General features: G+C 38.5%; 1 protein-coding gene and 2 non-coding genes across 5 annotated transcripts in view; 1 reads left to right on the forward strand and 2 right to left on the reverse strand.

Moving 5' to 3' along the window:
• Positions 1-15,498, forward strand: part of RECQL (RecQ like helicase) — a 58,435-nt gene that overhangs the window by 41,230 nt on the left and 1,707 nt on the right. For all 3 annotated transcript variants that reach the window (XM_086713911.1, XM_086713909.1, XM_086713910.1), the window contains 7 exons: positions 1,578-1,744; positions 2,496-2,577; positions 3,763-3,911; positions 4,001-4,118; positions 4,640-4,778; positions 6,686-6,777; positions 15,152-15,371. In XM_086713911.1, coding sequence (XP_086570037.1) covers positions 1,578-1,744; positions 2,496-2,577; positions 3,763-3,911; positions 4,001-4,118; positions 4,640-4,778; positions 6,686-6,777; positions 15,152-15,371 — 967 coding nt within the window. The remainder of the gene's footprint in view (positions 1-1,577; positions 1,745-2,495; positions 2,578-3,762; positions 3,912-4,000; positions 4,119-4,639; positions 4,779-6,685; positions 6,778-15,151; positions 15,372-15,498) is intronic.
• On the reverse strand, positions 11,771-11,843 carry TRNAK-UUU (transfer RNA lysine (anticodon UUU)). The gene has a single exon. It is a non-coding gene; the product is annotated as a tRNA-Lys (tRNA).
• LOC112868020 (U6 spliceosomal RNA) lies at positions 14,848-14,950 on the reverse strand. The gene has a single exon (XR_003224219.2). It is a non-coding gene; the product is annotated as a U6 spliceosomal RNA (small nuclear RNA).

A 15,498-nucleotide genomic window follows, 5' to 3' on the forward strand; every position in this document is an offset into this window, starting at 1 on the left:
CTCTATCCTCAGTGTCATGCCTTGTTTCCTATTCTTAGTGGGTTTCTGGTTTGCTGCTGCCATCTCTTGACTGATCTCCATTTCTTTGTTTTGTCTCTTCCAGCCCATACCTTGCACTACTGCCAAAAGATGAGTCTATTTATATCCCTTTTATGCTTCAAAAATTTCCTATAGGATAAAAGTCCTAGTTCTTAGAATCAACTGTATTGTTCCCAGTCTTACTTAAACCTGCCTTCCTGTACTCTTCAGTGTAACAGTATCAGTTAAGGTGCAGGCAGGAAAGCAGAGCCATTGTGAATGGCAGGTGATCAGGGATTTACTTTAGGAAGCAGACCCTGCACAACTGAGTGAAGAGCAGGGAAAGAGAAGGTGTGAAGGAGGTGAAGGATGGTCCCTGATTTCCTGAAGCCCTGGTGTGGGAGGACCCAACTGGAGCTTGTAGGGAGGTCTGCAACTGGCATGGCTGGGGCCAGAGGGTACACAGACAGGAAGCTTGTAAGAGGTCTCTGGTAAGCTCTCTCTGAGTAGCTGTCAGCTCTGTGAGCCTGCTGCCTGCCAGGCATCCAGTGGGGACTGGTGATGGGTAAGACCTACAGTTGGGAATAAGAGCTGAAGGAGGAGTGGAAAAAAACTAGGACAAGTTAGAACTGGCTGGGCCCCTCTGCATCTATCTGTCCCTCATCTTATCTGCCTGGAAAGATCTTCAGAGAGTAATGGCAACTGGTTCACTTCTGCCTGCCACACCTTGTACACATTCGTTCCTTTTTTGGTCTAGTTCTAGCGTGGATCCATACAGGGAATGTGGTTACCAGCTTACTGGAGTTGACAGTAATATATCCAGCTCGACACCCTGTGGGTTGGTCTGACTGACCTGCTTGCTGTTTTTGGAATATGCTAAGTAATTTCATGCCAGTGTATTTGCGGTGTAAGTGCTGTTTTCTCTGCCTGGTGTTTTCTTCTACCCTTCCTAGTAACTTCTGCTTGTCTTCAAGACCCAACTCACATGTTACCTCCTTGAAACCATGACTTCCCCAGCAGTGACCTTCTCCTCTATTTTCATCGTCCTCTAGCTTTGCAGTTAGCAGTTTCTACCACAGTTCTCTTCTACTTTCTGCAAAGAGTTAATTACATAAGGACAACTTACCTAGTTATTTAAGCGTTGATGACAAATATGAGCCCAGAATGGTTTCCTGGAAATACATTCTATAAAAACTAGTGCCCTCACCAAAATTTTTCTGGTCTGAATTTGCCACACTTGCATGATAGTGTTGGTAGAAGGAGTTTGCCTGATGGCCTCTTTTATCTCTTGTTTGTTGTGAGAGATTCACACACTGTGGCCACTCCCACTGCCTCTTAAATCCACTGGTCAGAGGTTGTAGACCAGTGCACAGCTTACTGGAAATGTGTTGGTTTTCTCTCTTCAACAGGGAGTTCCACCTGTGGCCAAGAACAGAGTTTCTGAAGAGCCAGGGAAAAGTATCCTACAGCCTGCCTACTCAGAAAGGCCAGGCAGCACATGCTAAATATATACTGCTTACATGTAGAAAGTGGGCCACTTTGTATGTTTTCTTTTCCAGATTACAAGGCACTGGGTATCTTGAAGCGGCAGTTCCCTAACACGGCCTTAATCGGGCTGACGGCAACCGCAACTAGCCATGTTTTGAAGGATGCCCAGAAAATACTGTGTGTGGAAAAGTGTTTTACTTTCACAGCTTCTTTTAATCGGCCAAATCTTTATTATGAGGTGTGTAACTTTTATGTCAACGTATTACTGTCATGAAGGATTACAGCAGAGGTTACCTTTTCATTATGTTTATAAGTAACAGGTAACTCTGTTTAAAAGTTTTTAAAATGAGGAAGTGGTGAGAAGCATATTCATTGATTTGTGCTTTCTTCTGTATCTCTTTTGCTGCATAATCCTTTGCTGGGTTAAATAAGAGACATTGCCTTGTGAAGTTGATGCACATTATTGTGCAAGGATGGAGGGAAGATTGATGCCAAGGACCCTAACTACATCTCTATTGAAGTTAATTACAAAATAGTTCAAAATTAATATACCATTTGCTAATACTCTATTCAGATTATGTGACATTTTTTTCTTTCTAATTTCCTGAATGTATGTGTGTGTGTGTGTGTGTGTGTGTGTGTGTGTGTGTGTGTGTGTGTGTATTATATCCTTTTAAGAATAGATAATGTTTTTCTGAGGCTCCATTCAAGTTATTTATGCCATGGTTTATGTTTTTATAAAAGTAGCATCAAAAAATAAAAAGGTCTCCATCTTTACAAGTTCACTGCTTCTGTGCCTTCTTATTCCTGGCAAATTCAAAACCAAGGATCAAGAAGAGCCTGGGAGGTAGCAGGATCAGGAGAGGTGAATGAAAGACCAAGGAAAAGGCACTATGCCTATAAAAGATTCGCACCCTGAAAGTTGTAAGTCAATGTTTACATGGATGGTACTCATTAATTTACTTTGTAATAAGTTAGCTTTCTCTTAGATTCGGCAGAAGCCCTCCAACACTGAAGATTTTATCGAGGATATTGTAAAGCTCATCAATGGGAGATACAAAGGGCAATCAGGTAATACAAAAACAACTTTGAAGACTGAGAGAAAAGTTTCAAAAAGTAATATCATACTGATCTACTGATGAATGATTAGCTACCAAAAATATTAGTGCATGGCAGAAGATATTTGAAAATGTTATGTTAAAATTAATTTGCTTGGTGGGGGCGCCTGGATAGTTCAGTTGGTTAAGCGTCCAACTTTGGCTCAGGTCATGATCTCATGGTTTGCAAGTTTGAGCCCTGCGTTGGGCTCTGTGCTGATCGCTCAGGGCCTGGAGCCTGCTTTGGATTCTGTGTCTCCCTCTTTCTCTGCACTGCACACCCCCCCCTCCCCCACCGCCACTCATGCTCTGTGTTTCTCTCTCAAAAATAAACATTTAAAAAATTAAAAAAAATTAATTTGCTTGGTGATCTTAGAAATTGGGTGTGTCATTTACTAATGGGATGGATTATAAGAGTCATAAAACTATTTTTGTTTATTTGCACCTAATTGCTTTAAGTAGTCATTAGTGGACCTAATGGCATAATGCTAATTGTCAACAGCACATTTAGTTAATTATCCACTGTGTATTAGAAGGTTAAGCACTGACTTTCTGAATGGATGTAAAATAGTCCTTGATAGCAAAGGACAATTAAAGAATAAATAGTACACATTGAGTGAGGTATCTGTAGATGGAGTTGAGATTATTTCTGTTTCCTGGATTAATGCACAGATGAGCATTACTGAAGCACAGAGTTTGTGTAAAGGTAGCATTTCAAAGCTGTTCTACAGATTTTCAGGAGACATTAATGAGTACCCAGGGTAAAAGGAGCTCCAGGGTCAAATAAGTTTGAGAAAAGCTGCAGCTATTTGTCCTCTTGGAGCTTCATGGGGTATACCAGCACATTAGAGGTTCTGGCCAGTCCTGCAAATAAAGAGAGAAACCTGTTCAATGCAGTGGTTCCCAAACTCCTTTGCACATGAAACTTTTCACATCATACTTGAGAGAAAAAAGAGGTAATGGGAACCAAACTCGTGGCCCAGGGCTTATTTCTGTTTTAGAGCAAGCTGCTGATCAAATCTTGAATTATATCAGAAAGTCATTATGTGTTCAAGACCTTGACATTTTTTCCTAAATCTTTTTCCCTCATGCGTTTTGTTAATCAGTATCTTGAATATGTGTGTATATATATCTAACAATTGGACATATTTTATTACAGGAATCATATATTGCTTTTCTCAGAAAGACTCTGAGCAAGTTACAGTTAGTTTACAGAAACTGGGAATTCAGGCAGGTGCATACCATGCCAATATGGAACCAGAAGATAAGACCAAGGTTCATAGAAGATGGTCAGCCAATGAAATTCAGGTTAAGTATATATCTTAAACAGCATCCTCATTAACATTTAAAAATATTTTAAGTTTATATAATTAACATAAAATGTTAAAACACTTTAGGTAGTGGTGGCCACGGTTGCATTTGGTATGGGAATTGATAAACCAGATGTGAGATTTGTTATCCATCATTCAATGAGTAAATCTATTGAAAATTATTACCAAGAGAGTGGACGTGCAGGTATGTGTAACTTCTAACCAGAGGGAACTTTTAACAAAGCTTTTCCAGAAAACACATTATATATGTTTAATAATTCTGTATTTTAAATCTTTAGTAGCTAGTATTTTTTAGAACAATGAAGTCATTTTTATAGTTTTATACTTTTTTGGTACTTATGTATTTGTGTGCTTATTTTACTTGGAGTGTTATGAATTGTTTCCTATGTTTTCTAAGATAATTTGATGTCTATCTTTAACTTCTGGATTTTTAATTAGTGGCTTCAAATTGATAACTTCAATAATTGAATTATTTATGCACATATTTTTTTTACTAATAAAGCTGATTGTTGATAGCTCTCATTAGTTGGTTTTTCTTTTTATAATTTCAGGGCAGCGGTTACAAATTAACTTGCACATATCTGAAATTTCTAGATGTGATATATTTAGACTGTGAAGCATTGCCAGCTAATTTTACATATATTATTTTTGCATATTTTGAAATTTTCAAGTAATTATGCAATCTCAAGACTTCTCACACTACAGGTCGAGATGACATGAGGGCGGACTGTATTTTGTATTATGGCTTTGGAGATATATTCAGAATAAGTTCAATGGTGGTGATGGAAAATGTGGGACAACAGAAGCTTTATGAGATGGTGTCATACTGTCAAAACATAAGCAAGTAAGCCACATACCTTTTTATAACTTGTAATTTAAAAATAAGCACAACATGAAAGTCTGGGAAATTACTTTGGATACTTGCTCAGTAAGTAAATACACTGGTAGAATATCAAGTACAAACCTGTAAAAGCAAATGTCTAAAGGGTGGGAACCAGTACGTGAACCCTCAGGATCTGCCTTAATTCCAAAAAATGTATTCTCTCTCTCTATTTGATAATCCTCCAAAACTTTCATTGGAGTTTTTTTTTTTTCTTTAAGTAAAACAAGTATACTGAGATGCTGATTTTCTTTCAATTGAAGAATAATTGAAGTACGATATTGTATTCGTTTCAGGAGTACAACATAGTGATTCACTATTCTCATATATTAAAAAATGGTCACCACAATAAGTCTAGTTACCCTCTGTCACCCTACAGAGTTGGTACAATATTATGGACTATACATTACATCCCCCTGTCATCTCTATTTTATTTATAACTAGAAGATTGTACCTCTTAATCCCCTTCATGTGTTTCATCCATCCCCACTTTTATTGAAAATTTTGATACAAATTCACAGTGAGTTCAAGCCTTTTCTCTCTGGCACTGACATACAGCTACATGCTTTACCAGTTGTGAAAAGGTATTTATGATAGGCATTTTGAGAGCTGAGCTCTGTAACATGTACCATCTTACCAGCTGATGGGTTGATGAAATAATTGAGAGCAGGGTTAAGTTTCTCCTTACTAAATAAAATTTAAATCTAGGATGGTTTTAGTTAGAGCATATAGTTCCTTGGTGGCTTTTCAGTATTAGTCATCTTTGTACTCTTATTGCCCATCATGTAAAATGGACTCAAAATTTTTGAACTGATAAGCAGCTATCGAACAGTGACAGAAAACGTCATTTCTTCCTGTAGGTGGTACAATAATCTAGTTAAAGAAGTAAGAAAATGAAAATTTTCTTAGATATCTAATAGATATCAAGAAGCATATTTGGGGGTTTAGAGTCAAATACAAGAAACTACTAAGATACAAGAAGCTGCTTTGCTATCAGGAAGATTCTTTTAATAGTTCCCAAATATTGAATCTCAAGGGAATCTCAGACAACTTCTGAAAGCAGTGTTTATCAAGTATATATGGAAAAAATATGTGATAGGCAGAATAGTCTCCCAAAGATGTCTACATTCAAATTCCTGGCAACTGTAAATTAACCTTCCATGGCAAAAGGGAATTAAGACTGCAAATGGAATTAAGGTTGCTAATGAGCTGACCTTAAAATAGGGATAGAACTCTGGGTTGTTTGTGTGGATCCAGTATAATCATAAGGGTACTTAAGTGTGGAATGAAGCAAGAAAGGTTAGAATGATACTCATTGGCTTTGGAGATGGAGGAAAGTGGGGCATGAGCCAAGGAATTCAGGCAGTCTCTAGGAATCAGAAAGGACAAGGAAACAGATTCTCCCCTAAAGCCTCCAGAAGAAGTCCATCCCTGCTGATACTCTGATTTGAAGCCAGTAAAACCCGTATCAGACTTCTCATGTATAGAAATGTAAGACAATAAATTTGTGTTAAGCCACTAGATTTGTGGTAATGTTATGACAGCAACAGAAAACTAATATAACTCTGTTTTGAAATAGGGATTCTTGGGGTGCCTGGGTGGTTCAGTCAGTTAAGTGTCTGACTTCAGCTCAGATCATGACCTCACGGTTCAGGGGTTTGAGCCCCGCATCAGGCTCTGCGATGACAGCTCAGAGCCTGGAGCCTGCTTCGGATTCTGTGTCTCCCTCTCTTTCTGCCTCTCCCCCATTTGCACTCTGTCTTCCTCTCAAAAATAAATAAACATTAAAAAAATAAATTAATTAAAAAAGAAATAGGAATTCTTAAAACTTACTAGGTCATTTAATAATATATATATCAATGTGTTTGCAGGTGTCGCCGTGTATTGATAGCTCAACATTTTGATGAAGTATGGAATTCAGAAGCATGCAACAGAATGTGTGATAACTGTTGTAAAGACATTTGTGAGTTCACTTTTTTTTTTTAATTTTTTAATTTTTTAAAGTTTATTTTGAGAGAGACAGAGCATGAGCAGGGGAGGGGCAGAGAGAGAGCAAGAATCCCAAGCAGGCTGTATAGAGTCAGCACAGAGTCCGGCATGGGGTTTGATCTCACAAAACTGTGAGATCATGACCTGAGCCGAAATCAAGAGTCTGATGTTTAACCGACTGAGCTACCCAGGCGGCCCTGAGTTCACTGTCTATTGAAGTATAGTTGACCCATAATGTTGTATTAGTTTCAAGTATATGGCATAGAAATTCGATAAGTTTATATATTGTGCTGTGCCAGGTACCAGTGTAGCTACCATCTGTCACCATGCAATGCTATTACAGTTCCATTGACTATATTCTCTGTACTGTACCTTTCATCCCCATGACTTATTCATTCCATAACTGGAAGCTTGTACTCCCACTCCCCTTCACCCATTTTCCCCATCCCTCTACCTCCTTCCCCTCTGGCAAACATCATTTTGTTTTCTATATTTATGGGTCAGTTTTTGCTTTCTGCTTATTGCTTTATTTTTTAGATTCTACATATAAGTAAAATCCTATCGTATTTAACTTATTTCACTTAGCGTAATACCCTCTCGATCCATTCATGTTTTTGCAAATGTCAAGATCTTTTAGATGGCTGAGTAATATTCCATTGTGTGTATATTCCATTGTGGTAATGGACACTTGGGTTGCTACCATATCTTGGCTTTAAACATAGGATTACATCTATCTTTTCAAATTAATGTTTTTGGTTTTGGGGGGTAAATACTTGGTTGTAGAATTACTGGATCATGTGGTAGTTCCATTTTTAATTTTTTGAGGATGCTCTATACTGTTTTCCACAGCGGCTACACCAGTTTGCATTGCCACCAACAATGCACAAGGTTCCCTTTTCTGTCCATACTTGCTAACACTTGTTTCTTATATTGTTGATTTTGGCCATTCTGACAGGTGTGGGGTGATATTGTGGTTTGATCACTGTGGGTTTGATTTGCATTTCCCTAATGATTAGTGAGCATCTTTTCATGTGTCTCTTGACTATTTGTAGGTCTTCTTTGGGAGAATGTCTATTTAGGTCTTCTCATTTTTTAATTGGATTATTTTTTTGGTGTTGAGTTGTATAAGTTCTTTATACATTTTGGATACTAACCCTTTATCGACTATATCATTTGCAAGTATCTTCTCCGATTCAGTAGGTTGTCTTTCAGTTTTGTCGATGATTTTCTTCACTGTGCAAAGCTTTTTATTTTGTTGTGGTCCCAATAATTGTGCTTTTGTGTCCCTTGCACGAGAAGACATAGCCAGAAAAATGTTGCTATGGCTGATGTTAAAGAAATTACTGTTTATGTTCTCTTCTGGCATTTTATGGTAACAGGTCTCACATTTAGGCCTTAAATCCATTTTTAGTTTGTTTTTGTGTATGCTGTAAGAAAGTGGTCCAGTTTTCCCAATACCACTTATTGAAGAGACTATTGTATATTCTTGCATCCTTTGTCATAGATTGACCATATATATAAGCATGGGTTTATTTCTGGCCTATTCTGTTCCATTGATCTGTTTTTGTGCCAGTACATTATATTTTTAATTTTTTTTCTTAATGTTTATTTATTTTTGACAGAGAGAGACAGAGACAGAGACAGAGCATGAGTTGGGGAGGGGCAGAGAGAGAGGGAGACCCAGAATTTGAAGCAGGGTCCAGGCTCTGAGCTGTTAGCACAGAGCCCAACGCAGGGCCTGAACTCACAGACTGCGAGATCATGACCTGAGCCGAAGTCGGACTCTCAACCGACTGAGACACCCAGGTGCCCCAACGTTATTTTGATTATTACAGGTTTGTAGTATATCTTGAAATCTGGGATTTGAAATCTAGCTTTATTCTTCTTTCTCAAGATTTCTCTGGCTATTTGAGGTCTTCGTGGTCCCATACAAATTTTAGGATTATTTCTAGTTCTGTGAAAAATGCTCTTGGTATTTTCATAGAGATTACACTGAATCTGTAGATTGCTTTGTGTAGTAGGTATTTTACCAGTATTCTTCCAATCCATGAGCATTGAGCATCTTTCCATTTGCTTTTGTAATCTTCAATTTCTTTCATCAGTGTTTTGTAGTTTTCGGAGTACAGGGTCTTTCGCCTCCTTGGTTAAGTTTATTCCTGGGTATTTTATTATGTTCAGTGCAATTGTAAATGGAATTGTGTTTTTAATTTATCTTTCTGCTACTTCGTTATTAGCATATAGAAACGTAGCTGATGTGTATTGTTTCCTGCAACTTTACTGAATTCATTTACTCTAATTGCTTGTAAATGCAGTTTTTAAGGTTTTCTATGTATAGTATTATGTCACCTGCAAATAGTGACATTTTAATTTATTCCTTACTAATATTGGTTTCTTTTTCTTGTCTGAATACTGTGGCTAGGGCTTCCAGTATTATGTTGAATGAAAGTGGTGAGAGTGGACATCCTTATCTTGCTCCTGACCTTAGAGGAAAAGCTCTCAGCTTTTCACAATTGAGTGTAATTTTAGCTCTAGATACTTCATGTATGGCCTTTGTTATGTTGAGGTATGTTTCCTTTAAACCTTTGTTGAGTTTTTGTCATGAACAGATGTTGAATTTTGTCAAATGCTTTTCCCACATCTATTGAAATCATCATATGGTTTTTACTCTACCTATTGTAAAAGAGTATCACATTGATTGATTTGCAAATATTGAGACATCCATGTATCCCCAGAATAAATTCCACTTCATCCTGGTGAATGATCCTTTTAATGTATTGCTGAATGTGGTTTGCTGATATTTTGTTGAGGATTTTTGCATCTATGTGCATTGCTGATAATGGCCTGTATACAGCTTTCTTTTTAGGTGTTGTCTTTGTCTGGCTTGGCATCAGGGTAATTCTGGCCTCATGGAATGTATTTGGAAGCTTTCCTTCCTCTTCTAGTTTTTGGTATAGTTTGAGAATAGGTATTAACTCCTTTTCATATGTTTGGTAGATTTCACCTGTGAGCCCATCTGGTCTTGGACCTTTGTTGATTGTTAAAAACGTTTTTGTTTTTGTTTTTGTTTACGTAGGATCCATACCGAGTGTGGAGCCTAACACGCGGCTTGAACTCACAACCCTGAGATCAAGCCCTGGTCTGAGATCAAGAGCTGGACTCCTGAGCCAGCCAGGTTCCCCTGTTGGTAGTTTTTTTTTAGTAATAAAAAACTTCCATATTATTACTAGTAATTGGTCTGTTCAGACTTCCATTTTCCCTTATTCACTTTTGGAAAATTGTACATTTCTAGGAATTTACCCATTTCTTCTAGGTTGTCCAGTTTGTTGGCACATGATTTTTCATATTCTGTTACAGTCCTTTGTATGTGGTGTCAGTTACTTCACTTTCATTTTGGATTTTTTTTTTTTTTTTTTTTTTTTTTTGAGAGAATCTCAAGCAGGCTCCACACTGGGTGGAAGTCCTCTTTTGTTTTTTGTTGATGAGTGGTGGGGTTACGGTTTAGCAATTTCGTTTATCTTTCCAAAGACCCAGTTCTTAGCTTACTTGATCTTTTTCTTTGTTTAGACTCTATTTCTGATTTGATCTTCATTATTTCCTTTCTTCTATTTACCTTGGGTTTTGTTCTTTTTCTAGTTCTTTTCTTTCTAGTTCCTTTAGGTATAAAGCTAGATTGTTTATGGAGATTTTTCTTGTTTTGAGGTAGTCGTTATAAATTTACCTCTTAAAACTGCTTTTGCTGTTTCCCAAAGATTTTGGGCAGTTGTGTTTTCATTTTCATTGTCTCCATGTATTTTTTAAATTTCTTCTTTCTTTGCTTACCTGTTGATTGGGTAGTATCATGTTGTTTAGCCTCCACATGTTTGTGTTTTTCTTGTGACTGATTTCTAGTTTCATGCTCTTGTGGTTGGAAAAGCTGCATGATATGATTTCTGTCTTTTAAATTTATCGAGTTATTTTTATTTTGTCCTCTAATATGATCTGTCCTAGAGATGTGTCCCATGTGCACTGTGTATTCTGTTTTTGGATGGAATGTTCTGTCTATATCTGTTATGTCCATCCAGTCCAGTGTGTCATTCAAAGACAGTTTCCTTATTGACTGACTGCCTGGATGATCCATCCATTGATGTAAGTGGTGTGTTAAAGTTCCGTACCATTATTGTATTACTATCAGTTTCTCTCTTTGGTTATGTGTGTTTTATGTATTTCGATGCTCCTGTGTTGGGTGTGTAGATATGTACACTTGTTATATCTTGTTGGACTGGTACCTTTATCATTATGTAATACCCGTCTTTGACTCTTTTTACAGTCTTTGTTTTAAAGCATATTTTGTCTGATATGTGTACTGTTACTCTGGCTTTTCTTTTTGCTTCCACTTGCATGATGTTTTTCTATCTCTTCATTCTGAATCTACATGTATCTTTAGGCCTGAAGTTAGTGTCTTATAGGCAAGATATAGATGGGTCTTGTTTTTTAAATTTTTTTTTTTTAACATTTATTTATTTTTGAGACAGAGAGAGACAGAGCATGAGCAGGGGAGGGTCAGAGAGAGAGGGAGACACAGAATCCGAAACAGGCTCTAGGCTCTGAGCTGTCAGCCCAGAGCCCGATGCGGGGCTCGAACTCACGGACTGCGAGGTCATGACCTGAGCCGAAGTCGGACGCCCAACCAACTGAGCCACCCAGGCACCCCGGGTATTGTTTTTTAAAAATCCATTCCACCACCCTGTATCTTTTGAGTGAAACATTTAGACCATTTACATTTAAAGTAATTATTGATAGCTAGGTACTTACTGCCATTTTGTTGATCTTTTTCTGGTTGTTTCTTTAGTTCTCTGTTCTTCTCTTGCTCTCTTTGTTTGTGATTGATGACTTTCTGAGGTGTTATATTTGGCTTTCTATTTTATAATTTTTAAAATATTTTTTCACATCTTTTTGACTTTTTATTGTCTTATATTTTTCAATCTCTATGCCGAACATGGGGTTTGAACTCACAACCCCAAGATCAAAAGTCTCACACTCTACCCACTGAGCCAGCCCAGCACCCCTAATTTTTAAATTTCTTTTTACTTTGAGTCAGCACAATGTTATATTTGTTTCAGATATACAACATAGTGATTCAACAACTATAAGTTATGCTGTGCCCATCACAAGTGTAGTTAGTGTCACCATGCAACACTGTTACAGTACCATTGACTATATTCTGTATACTGTACTTTTTCCTTTTTTTTTTTTTAACCTATTACAGGTTTTGTGTTTATGGTTATCATGAGGTTCATATGTAACATTCTAAGTATAAAGCAGTATATATGAATATATATGCATATATATTTATATATGAATAAATATTATATATAATATATATTTATATATAAACATAAATATATGCATATATATTCATATATAATATGAAAGTTTACTCACTTGATATTGGCCAACAGATCCCTTGTTCTATCCTCATTTTAAAAAATTCTTTATTTTTGCTGTTTAGCTTTGAGTGCATTACCCTGTCTTCTAAATCACTGATCTGTTCTGTATCCATTAATCACTATTTGATTCCCTCTAATGAATTTTTCATTTCAGTTATTCTTCAACTCTGGTTGTTTATATTTTTCAGTTCTTTGTTGAAGTGCTGAGTTTTCCCATTCTTCAGTCCAGTGAGCATCTTTAAGATCATTACTTTAAGCTCTTCCATTAGGCATATTGCTCTTCTCTGTTTTATTGTTTTTGTGAGGTTTTGTCTTATCCTTTCATTTGGAGCGTATTCCCTTGTTACCCCATCTTGCTTGACATGGTGTTTGTTTCTATGAATTAGTCAGAACTGCTACTTTTCCCAAACTTGAAGGAATGCTCTTGGTGTGTGGTGGTCCTCTGTGTTGACTGTATATGCCTGGTGACTTTTGTTGGCTGGCTGGAGCTGTGGCTGGCATGGGCTGGGGGTTTCAGGGCACCCCATGGTGGGGCTGCCTTGGTGGGATGGCTAGAGCTTAAGTGGGTGTGGGCTGGGGCATTCCTGAGGCTCTTTGCAGAGACAGGTTGTCCTGGCAGGACAGCTGAAGCTGAAGTGGGTGTAGTCAGGAGTGGTTCTGGGGTTCTCCATGTAGAGGGCACCCTGGCAAGATGGCTGAACTGAAGTGGGTGTAAGCTGGGGTGTTCTGGGATGTGCAGCAGGTGCTCTGGTTGTGGCAGGTGGAACTGAGGTGTATTGTTGGCTGGAGAGGTCCCTGGGTGCTTTGTGCAGGGGGCAACCTGGCAGGGCAGCTGGTAGTTGAAAGGGCATGGGCTGTGGCAGTTGTAGGGCTCTCTGAACAGATGGTTCCCTGGAAAGAAGCTGAAGTGGGTGCAAGCCAGGGTCTCCTGGCAGGGCAGGTGGAGCTGAAAATGGGCATCTACTGGGGTGCCTTAGAAAGCTTCCTGAAGCCAAAGCAATGAGGGCCTAGAATGTTCCAAGGAGCTTTGTGCCTGCCTCAGTGTGGTGAGACAGGTGGAGCTGTAGTGAGCGTTGACCAGGACTTCCTGGTGTGCGCCACCATAGGGCTGTCTTGGTGGGACAGCTGGGGATGGTGTGGGTTAGGGGCCCAGGGCTCACTGAGGTGGTAGGTTGGTTAGGATGTCTGGACCCTGCTCCAATCTATGCTGTCAAGGTGGTGGGAGGGTGCATAAACTGTGACACATATTAGATCTTCCAACCCAGAGAGAGTTGTAGCAGCTCCCCTCCCATTTAGCAGGGTTCACGGCTAGTTCCTTTATATTCTAGTTGCTCTTTTCAGCCGTGGCTTTTTATTTTCTGTGTCTAAGTGCAGACGAATCTGCTCCTGGTACATTACTATTCTCCTCACTTCAGTTTGCAGCATCAGGGGTGGGGTACCCTTGGTTACCATGTCTCTCTTGGTGTTCTGTGTGGTCTTTAGTTCAGTCAGTCCTCAGTTCTTCAAGAGGAATTGCCTATAAATAGGTGTAGATTTGGTGCACCCAGTTCAGGATCTTACTAAGTTGCCATCTTGGATTGGAACACTCCCTAGTTCATTGTTTTTAAATCTTTATAGGCTAACGTATATAGCTAGGACTACATGGGGGCAATTATTAGACGCCAAAATGGATTAAGCAAGCTGTGACTAGCATTTTTTAGATTCAAAAGTAACAACTCAAAGTTTTAAAACAAAGGCAAAAGGAAAATTGGTATGTGAATGAATGTATTTTATGTTGCTATACTGAAGGCATGTTAAATGTTTAAATGAAGGGGGGCGCCTGGGTGGCGCAGTCGGTTAAGTGTCCGACTTCAGCCAGGTCACGATCTCGTGGTCCAGGAGTTCGAGCCCCGCGTCAGGCTCTGGGCTGATGGCTCAGAGCCTGGAGCCTGTTTCTGATTCTGTGTCTCCCTCTCTCTCTGCCCCTCCCCCGTTCATGCTCTCTCTCTGTCCCAAAAATAAAATAAAAACGTGGAAAAAAAATTTTTAAAAAAATGTTTAAATGAAGGGAAAAGCTTAAATTCTTCTAAATGCTACTGCTATTTGTAAGAAAAGGCTAGTCACTAAGTCACTAATTAGGAAGAGAATTTATTGTAAAGGAGAGATTACAGTCCAATCATTTTTGATCCAGATAATGCGTAACTACTCATAAGATACTAATTTACCAGTGTTTTGGTGTTGTATTTTAACTTTTCTCATCCTGTGTGTTGTGTCCAAAGAGCGGGAATAACCAGTTCCCCCTCACAGAGTTCTAATGCCTTGGTGGGTGAAGATCACTTTAGTCTTAACTTTGCAGCTAGATAACCTTGTTTATGAGTTTATTATACTGTGTTATACTGATCACATGAATAAGAGTCTGATACGTAAATCAGGGTGCTAGAATCAATAATTAGGAATATTTAACCAGGACGTTCTTGTCTCTAAATCAGTACCAAGGAAGCCATAGTTTTCAGAATATTGTTTAATGAGCACAAATTAGGTAAATACGATGAATAGACTGATTCTCTATAAATCTCTCAGGTCTGGCAGACACTTATTCCTAGAGCATACCCAAAGGCCTTCTGGTAACCAGCTGCTTTACATCACTGTAAATTAAACAATGCCTTTTATCCTTGCGCAGGGGCCATGCTAGTCCTCTCTGTATCATTCCAATTTTAGTACATGTGCTCCCGAAGCGAGCATGTAAATTCAACAATGTCTTATTGAGACTATAACTTAGTTTACTGGTAGACTTGAGGAATAGCCTAATTTTGGTTCAGAACAAAATAACACATCAGTGTTTAGGGTGGGTCATGTTGAGGACTCGTTTCAAACCAGTTTAACCACTTAGACTAGCTTGTCCTTGCTGTAATTTCTAGATCTCATTTGCCTGTCTCATTATAGCGTGTGAAGTAAAGAATGTAACAGCATACTGCAGAGATCTAATCAAGATTTTGAAGCAGGCAGAGGACCTGAATGAAAAGCTAACTCCACTGAAACTGATGGATTCTTGGATGGGAAAGGGGGCAGCAAAATTGAGAGTGGCAGGCGTTGCTCCTCCCCAACTTCCTCGTGAAGACCTGGAGAAAATTATTGCACACTTTCTTCTACAGCAGTATCTTAAGTATATACAGATCCATTTCTTGTCCTTTGGTGTTGTCTTTATGTTTCTCATAACTGCAACAAAGCAAGTGGTTTTCCAGTTGTCTCATGTGAAACTCTTTAATGCCATATAAAATTTACCTAATAAA

Source organism: Puma concolor, chromosome B4, assembly GCF_028749965.1.
Source record: "Puma concolor isolate L17-30 chromosome B4, mPumCon1.1.hap2, whole genome shotgun sequence".
In the NCBI taxonomy this organism is placed as follows: Eukaryota; Metazoa; Chordata; class Mammalia; order Carnivora; family Felidae; genus Puma; species Puma concolor.